Below are 23344 nucleotides of genomic sequence, written 5' to 3' on the forward strand. Positions count from 1 at the left end.
ATGTTTGTTGCCCCTGATCTATATTTTAAAGCCGGACCCCACCCCCCTTCCCCACCAGAAAACAAGCAATAAGAACTGTTACTTACAATACAAGGACTCCTAGCAGTATGGCTACACCAACGAACACCCCATTAGATACAATCGCTATAATCGCCATCTTATCAATTTTCGCAAGTCTTTTTTGGACGTCGTCAACAAATCCTGGTGGTACTGTTGCAATAGTGGTTGGCGGTACAGTCGTCTTTTTCTTGCCCCATGCCCGGGACTCAACTGCAAAGCAAAATGATACAGTGAATCCCAATGAAATGAGAGAGTTACTGAGAGTAAGTGAGCGCAGGTGGGTAGCACTGGGGGGCATTATATTTAGTCAGTTAATGCGCTGCCTATTTGAGTTACAATACTGACACTTTTTCTTTCATATCTAATGAGACAGAGGCTGAATTGGGTTTTTTTTTTAAATCAGAAGTGATTGTTTTACTTGCCCTTTAACTTACGTTTGCGCTGATCGACAACCTGAATCTCTATGGATGGAACCGGCTCGTACAGCTTTCCTAGAATCCTCAGCCGGACCTGATAAGTGCCGCTGTCTGCAATATCCGTGGGATTTATCACAAGGGAGCAGTTCCCTTGTGACACTTGGGGTATAAACAGCTGGTATTTATCCCCAAAATCAGCCGCTGCCTTTCTCACGTGGTTTCCGTCCAGGTGTATGAGGGGCACGTAACCTTCCTTATCCATTTTACCCCATTCCAGTTGGACTCTGAGTGGGTTGAGGCGGCGCCGTGTGTGAAACACACAGGGAATCATATTGGCTGTATGCGCCTCCAGCTTCAGCTTCTCTTCAAATAAGGTGAAGTTTTCAACCTTCACCGCTAAAAGAGGGGAAAAATCCCATTAGGATCATGGAACCTACAGCGCAGTCTCTAGCAGCCCTCACCCTGCAATAGGGGGGCTACCCAATCCCATTCATTGGCAGCCCCCCGACTTCCCACATCCACTCACTAACCTGACACTGATATATATATATATAAGGGACTGGCTGCACACATACAGGGGCAGTTAGTGATTCAGGGGGAAAGGGCAAGAGAATTATATTTACCTGATGTGGAGCTGAGAAATAAAAGAAATAATCCAAGTAGAATAATAAAAGGGTGAAGACGCGCGGGACCCATCACTGCTGGGCAGGAGAGTCTCCCACATCCTTCACAGATCTTTCTCTGGAAAAGAAAAAGAAATAGAATAAATATGAGAATGTGACACATTGATAGGGCAGAACAGCCCTATTGGGTTTATTTCATGGTTAAATGATTCCCACATATAAAGCTACAAACAAATAAATACTCACCGTTTTTTTTTATGCTTTAAAACACATGATGGGGCCACTAATAGTGACCACGTCAAGCTCTAAACACCAAATGAGTTCAGTGTAAGACGTACAGGGTTAGAGCTTCCAGGCTGATGATGCCACAATGCTCTCGGGCACACACAGGTACGACCGAGAGGTCTGCTTCCTCCATAGTTATGTCGCTGGGCGCGGGTATATTAATTGGAATGGCACGGTGGGTTGGGTCGAGTGTGGGTTAGGGCATGTTTTGATCTGCCCATCACTAGTACCTGCTAAAAAATAACGGCAAATTCAATAATATGATAATGTAACAGAGTCGCGACACGGCTTGCTAAGCTGCAGCAGGGAATCGTGGGAAGGGGGAAATAAAACATATTCATGTAAATATTTAAGTAGAAAGCAAGGGCAAAATGTCATTATTTGTGAAGCAGTATGGGAAAACTATATGTTTCGTGAAGGTGAACTTCCCCTCTAAAACGCTCCTAATTTTCCTTTCTACCAAAACTCAACACCCAATGTATTTCCCTTTCTGACTTCCCTGCAGACTCACAGAAAACAATTTGAGGGATGAGGAGGCGCCGCGCATTCATTCCATATTAACTCACCCGCAGTGCCGGATCCAAAGGCTCAGGTACGTCCTGCTCTCAGCACTGGGGGAGTCAGAATTAACAGTTGCACTTCCCACCTTTGTAACTAACGGCCCTGGCACAGTAGGAGCTTTATCTTCATGTCACATATTGTTATATTGCTGATTAATTGACTTTTGTAAGGAGTTGATGCCGTCACCAGGTATTGAACCCAGATCTACTACTACTGTATAAATCAGGTGTGAAACAGAGAATGGGGAGCGCGCATGCGCGAACAGGGGGGGGGGTGTGGAAGCGCACATGCGCCATAGGCCAAACTTGCATACGGAGCAGTGGGGAGAAGTCCCCATTGCTCCGTATGGGAACAAAAATTTGAGATCTTTGTGTGGCGGGGCGGCATGCCGCACCCAGGTTTCTGTGGCCCTAGGCCCGGGCCTTTGTGGCCTCTCCACAAATCCGGGCCTGGGAATCCCTATGCTGTCATAGTTTTATGGTATCTCTCTGTACAGACTATGAGCAAACTTAGGGGGCTGTTCCTGCTGAATTGTGCTAGGTACAGGGGAATCCCTATGTGCCATAGTTTTATGGTATCTCTCTGTACAGGCTATGAGCAAACTTAGGGGGCTGTTCCTGCTGAATTGTGCTTAGTACAGGGGAATCCCTATGTGCCATAGTTTTATGGTATCTCTCTGTACAGGCTATGGGCAAACTTAGGGGGCTGTTCCTGCTGAATTGTGCTTAGTACAGGGGAATCCCTGTGTGCCATAGTTTTATGGTATCTCTCTATACAGGCTATGAGCAAACTAAGGGGGCTGTTCCTGCTGAATTGTGCTTAGTACAGGGGAATCCCTATGTGCCATAGTTTTATGGTATCTCTCTATACAGGCTATGGGCAAACTAAGGGGGCTGTTCCTGCTGAATTGTGCTTAGTACAGGGGAATCCCTATGTGCCATAGTTTTATGGTATCTCTCTATACAGGCTATGGGCAAACTAAGGGGGCTAAACCCACCGTTCTCGCGGGTATCGGGCCGGCCCCCTCATCACTAGAGCTGTTGCTCATTTTGTGTCCATATATTATCAAACCCCAATCACGAGGTCCTACTCTAAAGCTATGGCACCCACATATTCCAGTGGGGGGTGCAGGCATGGGTCGGCGGGGGCCACAAGATACAGTGCCGGGGCAATAAGGTCCAAAATATCACTGAGATTCTTTCCTTTCCATCCAGGGTCGGGATGAACGACTTTTCAGAGGAAACAGAGAGGAACCTACAGCAGCTTAAGGCCCACCGACCAGAATTGGCCATTATCCTGTGATGGACTGAAATACCAGGGGCACATGACATCAGTGGGCTCGGCTATGACGCAATTGGCTGATCGTTGCATCAATCAAGGGGAAGCTAAGCAGGAATAATTTTATGTTTATTTGTATAACAATGCTAAGAGACTTGCAAATGTTTGTAAGGACATCCCAAGAGGCGGTGATGGGAATAGCTAGGGAAATAGATACACTCTGTTTGGTTGGTACCCGAACAGGCCAGTTATACTGTGATTGGACGCCTGGAAAATCAATCGTCTAGACTTGTTTTCATTGGCTGGCAACTAAAGATATGGCTCTGAAAGGCACATAAACTTATAGAGATGGATGGACTTGCATTATAGGGATTGTGTTACAGTTATGGCAGTGGGAAAGTTTGCAGATCACTACAGAGAAGGTAGGCTGACTCCATTTTGTAGTGTTGAAACACAACAGTGGAGAGGACAAGGGGTAGTTCCTTATTATCTCCTGTTGCTAAAGGGGTCGTTCACCCTTTATAATGTTATAGAATTAATAATTCTAAGCAACTTTCCAATTGGTCTTCATTATTTATTTTTTACAGTTTTTAAATTATTTGCCTTCTTCTTCTAACTCCTTGCAGCTTTCAAATGGGGGTCACTGACCCCGGCAGTTTTATTGTTATTGTTATTTTTTATAGTTTTTTTTCTATTCAGGCCCTCCTTCTATTCATATACCAATTTCTCATTCAAACCACTCCCTGGTTGCTAAGGTAATTTGGACCCTAGCAACCAGAGAGCTGTTAGAACTACAAACTGGAGAGCTCCTGAACTGAATAGGAAATAACTACTAATAAAACATGAAGACCAATTGCAAAGTGTCTCAGACTATTACTCTCTACATCATACTAACAGTTAACTCATAGGTGAACAACCGCTTTATAGTAAATGTGGATTTTTTTTTATAGCATTTAATAATGTAATATTCTGCTGGGCTATAAGGCCTAATATAATTACACTTATTATATTCTCTGGCCACCTTATGTTACTCGCGAGAGCGAGGGGGTCTAACAGTAACAGTTGCTGTGTGTGTTGTTAACTATCTGTATAGGGTTTTTGTGCAATCTGTAGTTTTGGGCCATTAAAAAGTGACTTTCCTTCTCCTTTAAAGGGCTGGTTCAGGTTAACTTTTAGTATGTTATAGAAAAAGTCCTATTCTTAGCAACTTTTTAATTGGTATTTATTTGTTATAGTTTTTGAATTATGCGGCTTCCTTTTCTGACTCCAGCTTTCAAATGGGGGTCACTGACCCCGGCAGCCAAACAACTATTGCTCTGTGAGTCTCCAGTTATTGTTACTTTTTCTTACTTATCTTTCTATTTAGGCCTCTCCTATTCATATTCCCGTATCTCTTTCAAACCTTTGCCTGGTTGCTAGGTTAACTTGTACCCTAGCAACCAGATTGCTGCTGAAAATCCAAACTGTACCATTGCAAATCGTCCCAAAAAGCACTCTCTACATCAGACTAAAAGTTAATTTAAAGGTAAACAACCCCTTTAAGCAGCTGTGGGTGGAATTTTCAGTTTCAAGTCCCTTCACTGGTCAGTAATAGCAGAATATTGCTTGTTGGCTTAGCAAAGTATGCACAAACCCTCCCTTCCCCTTTACTGCCCTGGTAACCTGCAAATCCATAGTAGGTATGTGGCAACGGGGCAAATTGTACTAGGTGCCCCAAGGATAGTGATTGGGGAAGCCATTTTAGTAATGTCTATACAGTAATGCCTATAGTAATGTCTATACAGTAATGCCTATAGTAATGCCTATAGTAATGTCTATCGTAATGTCTATACAGTAATGCCTATAGTAATGTCTATACAGTAATGCCTATAGTAATGCCTATAGTAATGCCTATAGTAATGTCTATAGTAATGCCAATACAGTAATGCCTATAGTAATGTCTATAGTAATGCCAATACAGTAATGCCTATAGTAATACCTATACAGTAATGCCAATACAGTAATGCCAATACAGTAATGCCTATAGTAATGCCAAATACTAGTCCTTTTAAATGGCGGAGCCAAACAAAAGAAGAAACGTGTGTACAAGTTTGCTACAATGACTGCGCTCCGTCAGTATAGATATTATATTACTGTTACTTACTACTCGCGTTAATTACATTTTAGAAAACAAAAGAGAAATGTAAAAACCCATACACATAAGCACTGTATATCAGGGAGACGAATACAAAGATGAACTTATATTATTATTATTAGAGTTTATTTATTTATGCAGATGATACAAAGTAGAATCAAAAGACTGAGAACATTCTCCTTCAGATGAGAAGTTATTGGTTTCATTTACTGGGTTTTCTTCTTCTTCTCCTAATTGACTGGCCCTCCTCCCTCCCACATCATGTAATGATGCCCAGTCTCTCCTATTAACTCTCACTAGAGCTCTCTTCTGACTCACTGGATGAGCTTTCCTCACTCTCGTCAGATGGTTCCTTCTTTCCTTTCTGTTTCCTGCACATACAAAATAGGTTGGAGATGGTTAAAGCTCCTTACTGATATGTGTCCCTGTTAGATGGGAATGTATGCCGCCCCCTGGGCTCAGAAGTATAGTGGGAATAAAAACTGGTATAAATGCTTACTTACCCTTTTTTTGGTGGGTTCTCCTCATCGCCAGAGGAACTCTTTTTCCTGTACGTAATACTGCAATAAACAGGAGAAATATTATAAATTGGCTGCACGAGTTTTATAGCAGTTTTATTCTATACATCTTTGTTACAAATCCCGTATATGTATAAATATATGTATGTATGAGACACTATAACCCCTATGTGTAAAATATAATGATGTTGGAAGACTCCCAGGGGGCCCATGCCCATATAAGGGCACCAGGCCAGACACTGATTCCAAGGAAGGCCAACTGATGGCATCACTAACCCCCATATATAAGGATATATTACTGGCTATTTATGGCTGAGCAGACTCACACATGGCTACATTGGCTCTTGCTCAAATATTTAGTGTCCCTACACGTTTGTTGCCCCTGATCTATATTCTAAAGCCGGATACATTCCCACCCTCCTTCCCCACCAGAAAACAAGCAATAAGAACTGTTACTTACAATACAAGGACTCCTAGCAGTATGGCTATACCAACGAACACCCCATTAAGTACAATCACTATAATCGCCATCTTATCAATTTTCGCAAGTCTTTTTTGGACGTCGTCAACAAATCCTGGTGGTACTGTTGCAATAGTGGTTGGCGGTACAGTCGTCTTTTTCTTGCCCCATGCCCGGGACTCAACTGCAAAGCAAAATGATACAGTGAATCCCAATGAAATGAGAGAGTTACTGAGAGTAAGTGAGCGCAGGTGGGTAGCACTGGGGGGCATTATATTTAGTCAGTTAATGCGCTGCCTATTTGAGTTACAATACTGACACTTTTTCTTTCATATCTAATGAGACAGAGGCTGAATTGGGATTACATTTGAAATCGGGAGTGATTGTTTTACTTGCCCTTTAACTTACCTTTGCGCTGATCGACAACCTGAATCTCTATGGATGGAACCGGCTCGTACAGCTTTCCTAGAATCCTCAGCCGGACCTGATAAGTGCCGCTGTCTGCAATATCCGTGGGATTTATCACCAGGGAGCAGTTCCCTTGTGACACTTGGGGTATAAACAGCTGGTATTTATCCCCAAAATCAGCCGCTGCCTTTCTCACGTGGTTTCCGTCCAGGTGTATGAGGGACACGTAACCTTCCTTATCCATTTTACCCCATTCCAGTTGGACTCTGAGTGGGTTGAGGCGGCGCCGTGTGTGAAACACACAGGGAATCATATTGGCTGTATGCGCCTCCAGCTTCAGCTTCTCTTCAAATAAGGTGAAGTTTTCAACCTTTACCGCTAAAAGAGGGGAAAAATCCCATTAGGATCATGGAACCTACAGCGCAGTCTCTAGCAGCCCTCACCCTGCAATAGGGGGGCTGCCCAATCCCATTCATTAGCAGCCCCCCGACTTCCCACACCCACTCACTAACCTGACACTGATATATATATATATAAGGGACTGGCTGCACACATACAGGGGCAGTTAGTGATTCAGGGGGAAAGGGCAAGAGAATTATATTTACCTGATGTGGAGCTGAGAAATAAAAGAAATAATCCAAGTAGAATAATAAAAGGGCGAAGACACGCGGGACCCATCAATGCTGGGCAGGAGAGTCTCCCACGGCCTTCACAGATCTTTCTCTGGAAAAGAAAAAGAAATAGAATAAATATGAGAATGTGACACATTGATAGGGCAGAACAGCCCTATTGGGTTTATTTCATGGTTAAATGATTCCCACATATAAAGCTACAAACAAATACTCACCGTTCTTTTTGATGCTTTAAAACACATGATGGGGCCACTAATAGTGACCACGTCAAGCTCTAAACACCAAATGAGTTCGGTGTAAGACGTACAGGGTTAGAGCTTCCAGGCTGATGATGCCACAATGCTCTCGGGATACCAGAGTGATGATTTCACAATGCTGATATCTGGGGCTCTAGTGAAATGAGCCTTACAGTTATATAACTGCCACTTACCAATGTTACCTGATTATATCAAAAGTTGCAATAAAATGCTGGATAATATTCGTAGGGAAAGTTCAGTCACCAATAAATACACTATACAGGGGTGTAACTATGGGGCAGATTTATGAGATTAAACTGAGGGAAGCCAGAAGGGCACTGTAATTTACCATTTGGATTCTGCCCCAATATCCCCAATATGACATACAATAATAATTCTACTTGGCTGGGGAGGCGTTAGGTGTAAAAAAGCAATAAAAAGAGATAAAAGCCCCCCATACAGGCACTCCCAGCCCCTCCCTGCAATCCCTGTATCTCAGGGGAGCCCGCGGGTATCTCCCATGGGCAATGCCTTTATTACTCACATATCAGAATAATAAAACTGAATAAAAACCCTCCTACAGAAATCAGGTTTGTAGCCCTATTGTGATGGTCTAATGCCTGGATTAAAGGGTAAGGCGACTGTACCAATAAATTGCCCTGCCTAATGTATGAGTTATATGTGACAAATTCAATAAATTCTCTGTACAGCCATGAACCCAATGATGTGTAAATCTCTGCCATTCTTCCCATTTGTGGGGCTGAGTGTGTCTGTAACCAGAGAAGAGGCCGTTCCTCTCACACAGTTCCTATACATATCATGTATCTGTAATTGTGACTCTGTAACCTATACAGTATACGGGGATAATGGTAGCAAAAATCTGATTGGTTGCTATGAGTTACTAGGATGGTACTAACCCATCTGTTCATAAACATACAACGTGGGCATTCATGGCCCACACAGCATTGTAACAATACCCTAGAGGTACTCACTACCCATAGAGGGTGCAGCGTGAGTTTGCATCAGTAATCAGTGAAAATATTGGGGGCCATATTGGATAACTGTCAACAGCCAATACGTTTCAGTGACAGGGGCAGTTGGAAAGCTGTGCTGGGCTGTCCAGTCAGATTCCCTCCCCCTGGGATAGGTCAGGTAAATAAAGTGTAAAGTGCAGGATGACTTTTAAAATGAGATCTGGGCCAGGAGGCCTTAAGTAGAACGTAGGTTATTGGGTTCCCATGACTGAGCCGTATTGGGGTGCATTGTAGTTGCTCTATGAGTGAGATATAGTGAGGCTTATTTAGTGACCCAATGTAGGCTCCATCTGTGTGTAACTCACCATCATAGGGAGATAGGGTAAGGGTGGGCTCACCTGGGGGCCTTCTAAGGCTTACACTTGGGTTCCAGCAAGAACAGAACAGGGTCCCAACTGCAGCCAATGAGGAGTCGCACCCCAATGGATAGTGCACCCCATTCTCATAGCCTATTAATAATTAAGTAGTATTTTTAATTGCTTGTCCAAGGGGGCAATTTATTTAGCCACCAGTGAGTGTGGAGCCCAGTATGTGGGTAAGACTATCTGCTGGGTGGGCACTAGGGCCCTGGAACGCTGGTCAGCAACAGAAAGAGGGGATTATAAGCCGGCCATAGGCAGGCCTGTGGGGTAAGCATGGTGGGATGGCTAATGTGGCCCCCTATTTATACAGGGACCCAAGGATAATATGGGAATAGGGGATACAGAGAAGCATTCTGGATTTACCTTAACACAACTATGGGGGTATGAGCCATGAATGGGAAATGTTATGTTTGATAGGGACTCTTGGTTTGCTTTGTATACTATTGATTATTCATTGTGTATAAAAGGATTTATGGGTTATTTATATAAGGATATAAAGGCCACTACCCAAAGGGTTTGTTTTTTATACTATTGATTATTCATTGTGTATAAAAGGATTTATTGGTTATTTATATAAGGATATAAAGGCCACTACCCAAAGGTGTTAATGGCTTTATGGGCGGGTGTATATATGGATTTAAATCAACACCACCCGGGGGCTGGGCTGCATGTAACGCAGTGGGAGGCAGGGCCATATTTGTTAATACAGCGCCCGAGGCCGCCTCCTTTCCCCGCCCCTTTACCTCCATCTTCCCCCCCATGTGCGTCCCTTTAACTCACAGTGGGGAGAGGACACAATGGCGTTTTCCAGTCCTCATTGCTCTGTATGTGAACAAACTTTCACTGTGGTTTGGGCGGCAAGCTGCCCTAGGCCCGGGCCTTTATGGTCTTGCCACAAATCCACGCCTGGTGGGAGGCATCGTGGGTCGGGGGCTGCTCCCATTTTGAATGATATGGCAAATAGGCAAATATTTTAGAAACAACTAACAATAGAAATATAATATAAATTGCCAAAGTAATAAGGAAAGCTCCCTGAGTGACGATGCATCAATTCAGTTTTTGGGGTTTGGTGTATGCCCCAATAGCAAGCCAATATACTACTAATACAACTAATAAAAAAAGGAACAACTAATGACACAATAGAAAATGCCATTGGGCAGGGAGGGCACCATGGCGCGGATGTGGTCCTCTTCCAGCTGGCACCCTATGCCCCCCAAGGTCCCCCCAAGATTGGCTCATTTCCCCCCAGATTGTCCAATCACGACACTATGTTGGGGATATTTAACCTTTTTGGGGTACTGCCCTGCCCCACATCGCTGCTCCCCAAGGCTACAGGCAGGCTGTGACACTGGCCTTCAGCTAAGGGCCCAACACTGGCGCCTACTCATATAACTGCCCCATCTCATATAACTGCCCCTACTCATATAGCTGCCCCTACTCATATAACTGCCCCTACTCATATAACTGCCCCTACTCATATAACTGCCCCTACTCATATAGCTGCCCCTACTCATATAACTGCCCCTACTCATATAACTGCCACTACTCATATAACTGCCCCTACTCATATAACTGCCCCATCTCATATAACTGCCCCTACTCATATAGCTGCCCCTACTCATATAACTGCCCCTACTCATATAACTGCCCCATCTCATATAACTGCCCCTACTCATATAGCTGCCCCTACTCATATAACTGCCCCATCTCATATAACTGCCACTACTCATATAACTGCCCCTACTCATATAACTGCCCCATCTCATATAACTGCCCCATCTCATATAACTGCCCCTATTCATATAACTGCCCCTACTCATATAACTGCCCCATCTCATATAACTGCCACAACTCATATAACTGCCTCTACTCATATAACTGCCCCTACTCATATAACTGCCTCTACTCATATAGCTGCCTCTACTCATATAACTGCCCCTACTCATATAACTGCCCCTACTCATATAACTGCCCCTACTCATATAACTGCCTCTACTCATATAGCTGCCTCTACTCATATAGCTGCCTCTACACATTTAACTGCCTCTACTCGTATACTGTATATATATATATACTGTAATGTACTTCAATATTGTGCATGGGCTCCACCATCTTGGATTTTGTTAGGCGTATCAATGACATTACACATGCTCAGTGGGCTCTGGGCTGCTTTTAACTTTTAGTATGGTGTAGAGAGCGATATTCTGAGACAATCTGCAATTGGTCTTCATTTTTATTACTTGTAGTTTTTTAGTTATTTTACTTTTTGTTCTGCAGCTCTCCAGTTTCAGCGGCTATCTCGTTGCTAGGGTCCAAATTACCTTAGCAGCAAGGGAGTGGTTTGAATGAGAGATTAAAATATTAATAGGAGAGGACCTGAATAGAAAGAATTATAAAAAGTAACAATAACAGTTAAGCTGTAGCCTCACAGAGCTGTAGTATTTTGGCTGCCGGGGTCAGTGACCCCCATTAGAAGGCTGGAAAGTGTCTAAAGAGGAAGGCTAAAAATTAAAAAGCTATAAAAAATAAATAATGAAGACCAATTGAAAGGTTGCTTAGAACTGGCCTTTGTATAACATACGGAAAGAAAACACCCCTTTAAAAGGTATCTTTGTTGTCTGTAAAGAGAATAAAGCATAAAGCAAAGTTGTGGGTTCAGATTTATTTAGGATTTCATTTATTTTGCTTATTGCTTATAAAACCCTCCACTTCTGACCGTGGTTTTTTTTATTGAAGGCAGATCCATAGGTAATGGAAAGTGGCTGCATTATCCCATGATAACATATTATATATGTAAGACAAGGATTTTAGATGTAAAGCCTGTATAGGCTAAGTATAGTCTTTTATTTCAGTAGCATAGCCCTTCCTGGTACCCACACATAGATACATAGTCCTTGCATTTGTGCCATAGAAATCTCAAGGAAATGTGGATGAGGGGTTTGTCCATACGTAAAGGGTTGATGACCTGTGTCTTACTTTAGAGCAGCCTTCATTCAAATCTCTGTCTCTCACAGACTCCAGGAGGCCAAGCTGACCCCAGAATACACCGAGTCGTTCCTCTCCCTGACTAACAACCCCAACCTTGTGTCCCTCAATATCAGCAGCAGTTTCTTTGGCAACGCTGGTTACCCCCATATACAGAAACATATACTGACACACCCCAGCCTGAGGGAGACCAGGTAAGTACAAAACCCTTCAGTTAATAGAGATTCTCCAGCAGAATCCTGCATTCAGATCTGACAGATTTGTTTATATTACATTTTGAAATTTCACATGGAGCTAGCCATATTCTTTCCCAGGGTGCCACATCCATGTGACCTGTGCTCTGATAAACTTCCGTCACACTTTACTGCTGCACTTCAGGTTGGAACCAAACAGCAGAACAATGGGAAGGGAGCAAGATAGCAGCTCCCAGTAGGTATCAGAATAGCACTCAATAGTAAGAAATTCAGGTCCGGCTTGGGACTCCTCCAGTTACATGGGAGTAGGAGAAACAATAGGTTAGCTGAAAGCAGTTCTAATGTGTAGCACTGGCTCCTTCTGAAAGCTCAGGCACACTTTACTGCTGCGCTGCAAGTTGGAGTGATATCCCCCCACTCACCCCCAGCAGCTGATCAGCAGAACAATGGGAAGGGAGCAAGATAGCAGCTCCCAGTAGGTATCAGAATAGCACTCAGTAGTAAGAAATCCAATTCGGGCTTGGAACTCCTCCAGTTACATGGGAGTAGGAGAAACAATAGGTTAAGGTCCCCATACTCATCCAGGAGAGTTCAGGCCCTTCCCCTGCTAAAGTCCTTATCGTGGCTTCCTATTAAACAAAGAATATCCTACAAACTCCTTCTCTTAACCTTCAAAGCCCCCCATTCCTCTGCTCCTCACTACATCTCTTCCCTTGTGTCTCCGTACGTTCCTGGCCGACTCCTTCGTTCCTCGCAGAGCAATCGTTTGGTTGCGCCCCCCACTACTACAGCTGTTTCCCGCCTTAAACCCTTCTGCCTTGCTGCCCCTTACATTTGGAATGCCCTCCCTGATCTCCTTCGGAGAGAATCCTCCCCCAGTCTTTTTAAAACTAAACCAAAAGACTACCTTTTGGAGCACTCACCCAGCACCTGATCTGGGAACTGGCACTTATATTGTAATGTCACCCACTGTGACCTACAGCACTTATATTTGCCTATTTGTGTCTGTGAGTTACCCTCCCATATAGATTGTAAGCTCTACGGGGCAGGGACCTCCATCCTCTTGTGTCTTTGACTCTTAACTTATTGCAACTGTAACTGTATCTTGTATTTATTGTTGTACTTTGTATTTATCTATTATCTTATTAACCCCCTGTTTGTATTAATCTATTCTACTGTACAGCGCTGCGTACATAAGTAGCGCTTTATAAATAAAAATATACATACATACATACATACATACACGGCCGACGGAAGCTGCCGATATCGGTCCCTTGGACCGACTCGGCAGCTTATCGGCCCGTGTAGGGGCAGAAACGAGCGGACTGGCCAACCAATATCTGGCCTGAAATTGCCCAGATATCGGTCGGCCAGGTTAGAAAATCCCGTCGGATCGGGGACCGCATCGGCTCGTTGATGCGGTCCCCGAACCTACTGCCCCATTGCCGCGTGCAGAATTTCGTCATTGGCCCCAGGGCCAAACGATCGAATTCACCTACATGCCTCCCCGATATCGCCACCTGTAGGTGGGGATATCGGGTGAAGATCCGCTCGCTTGGCGACATCGCCAAGCGAGCGGATCTGCCCGTGTATGGCCAGCGTTAGCTGGAAGCAGTTCTAATGCGTAGCGCCGGCTCCTTCTGAAAGCTCAGACTCAGGCACAATGCACCTACACACCAATATTACAGCTACAAATACATTTGTTGGTTCAAGAATAAAATGTTAAATGGCAGAGGGAATTATTTGCTATGTAAACAGTGTAATGTAGAAATAAAATGTACCCCATAAAAATCATGACAGAATCCCTTTAAGATAATAATAGAAAATAAAAATGACAGGAATAGTGTACCAAACTCACTGGAGAGAAATACAGTACACCTTTCTTATCTTACCATAGCATAAGCCGGGGCAGGAATATGCTGTTCTTTATCATAACATAATGAATAGTAACCATATGAACCTAGAACCCAATAGTAGCTGAAAGCCATGGATAGGTACGGAACCCAGAGCCGAGTAAGGGAAGAACGTGTGGAATAGAATAGAGACATAATAGTCTAATCTCCAACAGCCTGGTAATAGGAATACCCAACTTAATTACTAATATAGAGCTGTGTTTATATTGCCCCAGCCAGGGCAGCACTTAGTAAGGCACTTAGTAAGGGATTAACACCCTCAAGTGTAGGGGCGCTATGCCCGCTGTGTGTAGCTCGGTGTGCCACAAACTACTGCTCAGTAGCCAACAACCAATGTCAGTTCCCAAGGGAGGGGGCAAGTGAGTTAGAGGAGGAGAAGGAACCCCAAGTGATTAAGGGGGTGCTACAGCCTTACTGATAACTTCTAACACCCAGAGTGGCAGGTATTTCCATATTTCAAAGAGGCCGGTCACTAATAAAGCTTTTTATGGGGGATTTACATGTCCTTAAAGATGTTCATTCCCTCTTGTCATGGAGTAAATCACCTCAGGAGGTGGGAGCACTAGTGTATTCCGGATTAACCTGGTTTCTGACTACCGGGTGTTGCTGAACCAGCAGTAAGACTGTCTGGCCTAAAAGGCTTGTTCCACCACATAAAAGTTTATTTTTTTCCTCTCAGCAAACTTACATTTTCAAATTGTATCAGGTAGAAACAGCAGCAGCAGGGTATGAGGGACAGGGCAGGCAATGGCATCACCGTTACTAATGGCAACCAGGCCAAGTGACTCTCCTGAGGGAAAAGGAAACAATATATCCCACAATGCATTGCACTCTGCCCAGTTTATGGAATCTGAGCTCTCTTGTGACAGAAAATCTGCTCCATTTTGTGCAGTTTGAATCTCCCAGTTAAAAGGCACCAGTCATGGAATAAACCAGGCAAACAATAACATTATAGACAGCAAAATAACTAGAAGTTACTGGGCCACATAGAAAAGGCATTTTAGGGACTAAACTGTGGGAATAACTCCTTTTTTTATAAACATATACTGTCAGTGCTTATTAATCTTTTCCCTGAGTCCTGGGCCCAGACCTAGCATTCTTCAGGAGTCCCCTGTATTTATACCCCTGTGGGGGGGAGCAAGGCGTGTGGTTTGGGAGTAGTTCAGATGTAATGGGGCTTGGTCTGTGCATAATGGGGCAAAATCAGTTGTAACATGGGTTTGGCCAACTCATATGAATGTGTTCCCAGGATGGGGGTGTCTATGAGGGCCCCCCAGCAGTCACAGGGCCTGCTTCCTTTATTGTTAGGGAGGAGGGGCAAGGGATTCTAGGCAATGAAGTCCATTTTTTGTCCAAATATTAATATCTGACACTGCGTAGGCATGCCCCCTCATGTGCCCCTATCCTACGTGATTTACATGTGTATAGCACAGTCTGTGCCCATTCCCCATCGGGTAGAAGAGAGAGACTTCCCCTCATTTGGCTGTTTTTGGGTGACAGCCCCTTTAATGATAATGTTGAATTGTCCCAGTAAAGTGACTATTTCTTCATTATTGTATAAACAGTTTATATAATTGAATTAAATGCATGTTAGCAATCTGCTGTTATGAAGATATTTTTCATGTTTGGCTCCTTGCTGTTCCAGGGTGGGGATGAACGATTTTTCTGAAGAAACAGAAAGGAACCTGCTGCAGCTGCAGAGACGCAGGCCGGAAATGACCATTAACTTATGATGGGCAGGAACAAGCAGGTGCGGTGGTGCAACTAGACCCCTGACCTTGCAGAAAAATCATTGTAAAGCCCCCCTAAACTAGGAATAATACATATTTTATAATAGTGAGAGAAAATAAATACCGTCATAGTACCCCCAGGGTATTCCCAAGTACTACCTTAGTACAGGTAATACTGCTGCAATGGGATGGGAATGGGCTATACTTATCATTGTAAAGCTTCCAATGGAAGGGATCCAGAATCCCTGAGGTGTCATAGCTGTAAAGGAGGCTATATGTCCATCCTACCCTGTCTCCAACACAGCTGGGTTGAGTGTGAGCTCATCCAATCCTGTATCTTTATTGTTCAATTCATTGTTAAAAACCAATGGCACTTTGTTTCTATTATTTATACTGTCACGTTGACTAAAATTATAGTTCTGCTACATCTATCCTCCAGACACTTCCAGCAAGGCTCTGCTCTACTGTTCAGCAGCTGTAGTCATACGGATAATCATTTGGGGCTTCTATCAGGTAACTATAAATAAAAGCAGAAGAAAGACTGGTGTGTGTGGGTTTAGATGGGTAGGTCCTGTAAATGCCCCTTGTGAGTGAGAGGGTATGCCAGCGCTCCAAGAGTGAATCTGTGAGTCTATTATTGAAGAGACTGAGGAAGGATTCTCTCTGGGGAATTTCAGAGATGGCATTCCAGTAAGGGAAGGTTTAAGCAGCAGTAGTAGTGGGGGGTGCAGGCCTGGACTGAGATTAAAAATACACCCTGGCATTTCAAGAACACAGAGGCCCAAACAGCCCCCACCAGCCCCATAAATAGTGACTGTCTATGGCTTAATAATAGTGACTGTCTTACAGCAGCCGTTCTGGCCTTTGCCAAATTCCACAGATTGCCAGTCCAGACCTGGACTGAGGTATTTTTGACATTGTGTTTTGTAGGCTTTAAGGTGGCCATACACTGGCTGATTTCAGATGCCGATATCGGTCCTTTATACCGATTCTGCAGCTTATCTGTATGTGTATGGGCACCAACGACGGTCCTCCCCGACTGACATCTGGACTGAAATCGGGCAGATCTCGATTGGGCAGGTATGAATTTACGTTGGATAAGGGACAGCCTTGGCTCGTTGATGCAGTCCCCAGAGTTTATGCCCACCGTTTTAATTTGATTATTTGGCCCGATATCGTTTAACCCGATATCACCCACCCGTAGGTGGGCATATACATGCAAAAAATTTACGCCATCTGTCTGTCATAAAGTATCTTTCATGTTAAACTCTATCTCTCACAGGCTCCAGGAGGCCAAGTGAACCCCACAATATGCTGTATCACTGCTTCGTCTGACTAACAACCCCAACCTTACGCACCTCAACATTAGCAGCAATTTCTTTGGCGACGCTGGTTACCCCCATATAAAGGAATTTATACTGATACACCCCAGCCTGAGGGAGATCAGGTAAGTACAGCTGGTCAGATCTTCAGCCAGTAATGGGTAACATTATTCTGCAGACCAACAAATGACAGAAATAGGGTACCAAAGGGACTTTATTTCATTTCCAATGAAGATTAAGTATTTGGCGATGCACACCATCAATCTAATAGTCAACAGGGTGGGTGCTCACTACAGGGGTCTCCTGGAAGATCCCCAAGTTATATATAAAATAGGAGAAAAGCAGGGCACTCCAAAATTGTACTTGAAAAATGTGTTATTGACATAAAGAACCCAATGCGTTTCAACCAGCGTTTCTTTGGTGGGGATCGAAATGCATTACTTGGGCCTGGGCTTCATTCTAGTGACTACCCTACACAGCAGGGTATTTATATAAACTATAGTAGGGTTTCTGTAGCAAACACCCCAGCTGTACCAGTGCAGGAATGGCTGCCCCCGGGGCTACACAGCAGGGTATTTATATAAACTATAGTAGGGTTTCTGTAGCAAACACTCCAGCTGTACCAGTGCAGGAATGGCTGTCCCCGGGGTTACACAGCAGGGTATTTATATAAACTATAGTAGGGTTTCTGTAGCAAACACTCCAGCTGTACCAGTGCAGGAATGGCTGCCCCCGGGGTTACACAGCGGGTATTTATATAAACTATAGTAGGGTTTCTGTAGCAAACACCCCAGCTGTACCAGTGCAGGAATGGCTGCCCCCGGGGCTACACAGCAGGGTATTTATATAAACTATAGTAGGGTTTCTGTAGCAAACACCCCAGCTGTACCAGTGCAGGAATGGCTGCCCCGGGGCTACACAGCGGGGTATTTATATAAACTATAGTAGGGTTTCTGTAGCAAACACCCCAGCTGTACCAGTGCAGGAACGGCTGCCCCCGGGGCTACACAGCGGGGTATTTATATAAACTATAGTAGGGTTTCTGTAGCAAACACCCCAGCTGTACCGGTGCAGGAATGGCTGCCCCCGGGGCTACACAGCGGGGTATTTATATAAACTATAGTAGGGTTTCTGTAGCAAACACCCCAGCTGTACCGGTGCAAGAATGGCTGCCCCCGGGGCTACACAGCGGGGTTCTAATGTTCTAATGTGTAGCGCCGGCTCCTTCTGAAAGCTCAGACGCTGCAAGTTGAAGTGATATCCCCCCCCCCCAGCAGCCGATCAGCAGAACAATGGGAAGGGAGCAAGATAGCAGCTCCCATTAGGTATCAGAATAGCACTCAATAGTAAGAAATCCAAGTCCGGCTTGGGACTCCTCTAGTTACATGGGAGTAGGAGAAACAATAGGTTTGCTTAAAGCAGTTCTAATGTGTAGCGCTGGCTCCTTCTGAAAGCTCAGACTCAGGCACAATGCACCTAAACACCAATATTACAGCTACAAATACATTTGTTGGTTCAAGAATAAAATGTTAAATGGCAGAGGGAATTATTTGCTATGTAAACAGTGTAATGTAGAAATAAAATGTACCCCATAAAAATCATGATAGAATCCCTTTCAGATAATGATAGAAAATAAAAATGACAGAAATAGTGTACCAAACTCACTAGAGAGACATACAGTACACCTTTCTTATCTTACCATAGCATAAGCTGGGGCAGGAATATGCTGTTCTTTCTCATAACATAATGAATAGTAACCATATGAACCTACAACCCAATAGTAGCTGAAAGCCATGGATAGGTACGGAACCCAGAGCCGAGTAAGGGAAGAACGTGTGGAATAGAATAGAGACTTAATAGTCTAATCTCCAACAGCCTGGTAATAGGAATACCCAACTTAATTACTAATATAGAGCTGTGTTTATATTGCCCCAGACAGGGCAGCACTTAGTAAGGCACAAAAGCTAAGCTTTGTGTTTAACACTCTCAAGTGGAGGGGCGCTATGTCCGCTGTGTGTAGCTCGGTGTGCCACAAACTACTGCTCAGTAGCCAACAACCAAAGTCATTCCCTCTTGTCATGGAGTAAATCACCTCAGGAGGTGGGAGCACTAGTGTATTCCGGATTAACCTGGTTTCTCACTACCGGGTGTTGCTGAACTAGCAGTAAGACTGGCCTAAAAGGCTTGTTCCACCACATAAAAGTTAATTTTTTTCCTCTCAGCAAACTTATATTTTCAAATTGTATCAGGTAGAAACAGCAGCAGCAGGGTATGAGGGACAGGGCAGGCAATGGCATCACCGTTACTAATGGCAACCAGGCCAAGTGACTCTCCTGAGGGAAAAGGAAACAATGTATCCCACAATGCATTGCACTCTGCCCAGTTTATCAAATCTGAGTTCTCTTGTGACAGAAAATCTGCTCCATTTTGTGCAGTTTGAACCTTCCAGTTTAAAGGCACCAGTCATGGAATAAACCAGGCAAACACTAACACCATTGACAGCAAAATAACTAGAAGTTACTGGGCCACATAGAAAAGTCATTTTAGGGACTAAACTGTGGGAATAACTCCTTTTTTTATAAACATATACTGTCAGTGCTTATTAAAGGAAAACGAAAGGCAAAATCACTTGGGGGTGCCAAAATGTTAGGCACCCCCAAGTGACTTTAACCGCTTCCTCGTACCCCGGGCTGGTGCCCCTGTTAGGAGAAAACAGCCCGGGGTACCTGGAGCGGATCGCTTCCTTCTTCCTGCTTCCGTCGCTGCAAATGCCAGCGGTGGGCGCATGCGCAGTAGAGTGAAAAGCCGACTTTAATGTTTAAGTTCGGCTTTTCACTCTACTGCGCATGCGCGCGCAGCGAGTCAGGAAGAAGTAAGCGCCGGCAGCTACCCCGGGCTGGTGCTGTTCTCTCCTCACAGGGGCACCAGCCCGGGGTAAAAGGTAGGTGGTTAAAGTCACTTGGGGCTGCCTAACATTTTGCCACCCCCAAGTGACTTTGACTTTCTTTTTCCTTTAATCAATTTTTTTCCTGAGTCCTGTGGGAATAACTCCTTTTTTTTATAAACATATACTGTCAGTGCTTATTAATCAATCTTTTTCCTGGGCCTGGGCCCAGACCTGGCATTCTTCAGGAGTCCCCTGTATTTATACCCCTGTGGGGGGGAGCAAGGCGTGTGGTTTGGGAGTAGTTCAGATGTAATGGGGCTTGGTCTGTGCATAATGGGGCAAGATCAGTTGTAACATGGGTTTGGCCAACTCATATGAATGTGTTCCCAGGATGGGGGTGTCTATGAGGGCCCCCCAGCAGTCACAGGGCCTGCTTCCTTTATTGTTACTCCCCTGAGGGAGGAGGGGCAAGGGATTCTAGGCAATAAAGTCCAGTTTTTGTCAAAATATTAATATCTGACACTGCCTAGGCTTGCCCCTCATGTGCCTCCTATCCTACGTGCTTTACATGTGTGTAGTACAGTCTGTGCCCATTCCCCATCGGGTAGAAGAGGGGCAATTCCACTCAGATTCACCTTCCCAATGTGTCCATCTGAGGTTTCTGCGATTAGCAAAACGTGGGTAATTGGCTGTTTTTGGGTGACAGCACCTTTACTGATATGTGGAATTGTCCCAATAAAGTGACTATTTCTGCATTACTATATAAACAGTTTATATAATGTAATTACCACATGGAAAATGCATGTTAGTGATCTGCTGTTATGCTGATATTTTTCATGTTTGGCTCCTTGCTGTTCCAGGGTGGGGATGAACGATTTTTCGGAAGAAACAGAAAGGAACCTGCTGCAGCTGCAGAGACGCAGGCCGGAAATGACCATTAACTTATGATGGGCAGGAACAAGCAGGAGCGGTGGTGCAACTAGACCCCCCCCGACCTTGCAGAAAAATCATTGTAGAGCTCCCCTAAACTAGGAATAATACATATTTTATAATAGTGAGAGAAAATAAATACCATCATAGTACCCCCAGGGTATTCCCAAGGTAACAGCTACCTTAGTGCAGGTAATACGGCTGGAATGGGATGGGAATGGGCTATACTTATTATTGTAAAGCTTCCAATGGAGGGGATCCAGAATCCCTGAGGTGTCATAGCTGTAAAGGAGGCTATATGTCCATCCTATCCCGTCTCCAACACAGCTGGGTTGAGTGCAAGCTCATCCAATTCTGTATCTTTATTGTTCAATAAATAGTAAATTCATTGTTAAAAACCAATGGCAATTTGTTTCTATTATTTATACAGTCATGTTGACTAAAATTATAGTTCTGCTATATCTGTCCTGCAGGCACTTCCAGCAAAGGCTCGGCTCTACTGTTCAGCAGCTGTAGGCATACGAATAATCATTTGGGGCTTCTATCAGGTAACTATAAATAAAAGCAGAAGAAAGACTGGTGTGTGTGTGGGTTTAGATGGGTAGGTCCTGTAAATGCCCCTTGTGAGTGAGAGGGTATGCCAGCGCTCCAAGAGTGAATCTGTGAGTTTATTATTGAAGAGACTGAGGAAGGATTCTCTCTGGGGGATTTCAGGGATGGCATTCCAGTAAGGGAAGGTTTAAGGTGGGAAACAGCAGTAGTGATGTGGGGGGGGGGGGGTGCAGGCCTGAACTGAGATTAAATATACACCCTGGCATTTCAAGTACACAGAGGTAAATCACCTCAGGGGGTGGGAGCACTAGTGTATTGCGGATTAACCTGAAGTTTCTGACTACCGGGTGTTGCTGAACCAGCAGTAAGACTGTCTGGCCTAAAAAGCTTCTTCCTCCACATAAAAGTTTATTTTTTTCCTGTCAGCAAACTTATATTTTCCAATTGTATCAGGTAGAAACAGCAGCAGCAGGGTATGAGGGACAGGGCAGGCAATGGCATCACCGTTACTAATGGCAACCAGGCTAAGTGACTCCTGAGGGAAAAGGAAACAATGTATCCCACAATGCATTGCACTCTGCCCAGTTTATGGAATCTGAGTTCTCTTGTGACAGAAAATCTGCTCCATTTTGTGCAGTTTGAACCTTCCAGTTAAAAGGCACCTGTCATGGAATAAACCAGGCAAACAATAACATTATAGACAGCAAAATAACTAGAAGTTACTGGGCCACATAGCAAAGTCATTTTAGGGACTAAACTGTGGGAATAACTCCTTTTTTTATAAACATATACTGTCAGTGCTTATTAATCAATCTTTTTCCTTAGTCCTGGGCCCAGACCTGGCATTCTTCAGGAGTCCCCTGTATTTATACCCCTGTGGGGGGGAGCAAGGCGTGTGGTTTGGGAGTAGTTCAGATGTAATGGGGCTTGGTCTGTGCATAATGGGGCAAGATCAGTTGTAACATGGATTTGACCAACTCATATGAAAGTGTTCCCAGGATGGGGGTGTCTATGAGGGCCCCCCAGCAGTCACAGGGCCTGCTTCCTTTGTTGTTACTCCCCTGAGGGAGGAGGGGCAAGGGATTCTAGGCAATAAAGTCCAGTTTCTGTCAAATTATCAATATCTGACACTGCGTAGGCATGTCCCTCATGTGCCCCCTATCCTACGTTATTTACATGTGTGTAGTACAGTCTGTGCCCATTCCCCATCGGGTAGAAGAGAGAGACTTCCCCTCATTTGGCTGTTTTGGGGTGACTGCTGCTTTAATGATAATGTTGAATTGTCCCAGTAAAGTGACTATTTCTTCATTATTGTATAAACAGTTTATATAATGGAATTACCACATGGAAAATGCATGTTACTGATCTGCTGTTATGCTGATATTTTTCATGTTTGGCACCTTGCTGTTCCAGGGTGGGGATGAACGATTTTTCTGAAGAAACAGAAAGGAACCTGCTGCAGCTGCAGAGACGCAGGCCGGAAATGGCCATTAACTTATGATGGGCAGGAACAAGCAGGTGCGGTGGTGCAACTAGACCCCTGAACTTGCAGAAAAACCATTGTAGAGCTCCCCTAAACTAGGAATAATACATATTTTATAATAGTGAGAGAAAATAAATACCATCATAGTACCCCCAGGGTATTCCCAAGGTAACAGCTACCTTAGTGCAGGTAATACCGCTGGAATGGGATGGGAATGGGCTATATTTATCATTGTAAAGCTTCCAATGGAAGGGATCCAGAATCCCTGAGGTGTCATAGCTGTAAAGGAGGCTATATGTCCATCATATCCCGTCTCCAACACAGCTGGGTTGAGTGTGAGC

General features: G+C 44.3%; 2 protein-coding genes across 6 annotated transcripts in view; one reads left to right on the top strand and one right to left on the bottom strand.

Moving 5' to 3' along the window:
* Positions 1–23344, top strand: part of LOC100486737 (NACHT, LRR and PYD domains-containing protein 4) — a 138926-nt gene that overhangs the window by 110908 nt on the left and 4674 nt on the right. For 3 of the 5 annotated variants that reach the window (XR_004219856.1, XR_004219861.1, XR_004219859.1), the window contains 6 exons: positions 15745–15849; positions 16269–16342; positions 17112–17276; positions 20899–21011; positions 21442–21516; positions 22934–23038. The gene's annotated coding sequence lies outside the window, so the exon portion shown is untranslated. Of the gene's footprint in view, positions 1–1889; positions 1977–3159; positions 3824–15744; positions 15850–16268; positions 16343–17111; positions 17277–20898; positions 21012–21441; positions 21517–22933; positions 23039–23344 lie in introns of those variants that run through there. The other 2 variants (XR_004219858.1, XR_004219857.1) reach the window with 2 other exon arrangements.
* Positions 5490–7617, bottom strand: LOC101730590. The gene is made up of 6 exons (XM_031891832.1): positions 7591–7617; positions 7349–7466; positions 6744–7121; positions 6336–6519; positions 5861–5917; positions 5490–5728 (listed from the first exon to the last, which is right to left on the bottom strand). The coding sequence occupies exons 1-6, from the start codon at positions 7615–7617 to the stop codon at positions 5644–5646; spliced, it is 849 nt and encodes a 282-aa protein (XP_031747692.1). The 3' UTR covers positions 5490–5643.

The sequence above is a fragment of the Xenopus tropicalis genome, chromosome 8 (genome assembly GCF_000004195.4).
Source record: "Xenopus tropicalis strain Nigerian chromosome 8, UCB_Xtro_10.0, whole genome shotgun sequence".
Classification (NCBI taxonomy): Eukaryota; Metazoa; Chordata; class Amphibia; order Anura; family Pipidae; genus Xenopus; species Xenopus tropicalis.

Excerpts from the sequence above, each read along its gene's own strand:
- LOC101730590 (XM_031891832.1), bottom strand. The coding sequence starts at position 7,617 with ATGTGTTTTAAAGCATCAAAAAGAACG. Across the intron at positions 7,122-7,348 it reads ATTTCTCAGCTCCACATCAG|CGGTAAAGGTTGAAAACTTC; the intron begins GTAAATATAATT and ends CCCCTCTTTTAG. Across the intron at positions 6,520-6,743 it reads GGTTGTCGATCAGCGCAAAG|TTGAGTCCCGGGCATGGGGC; the intron begins GTAAGTTAAAGG and ends TTTGCTTTGCAG.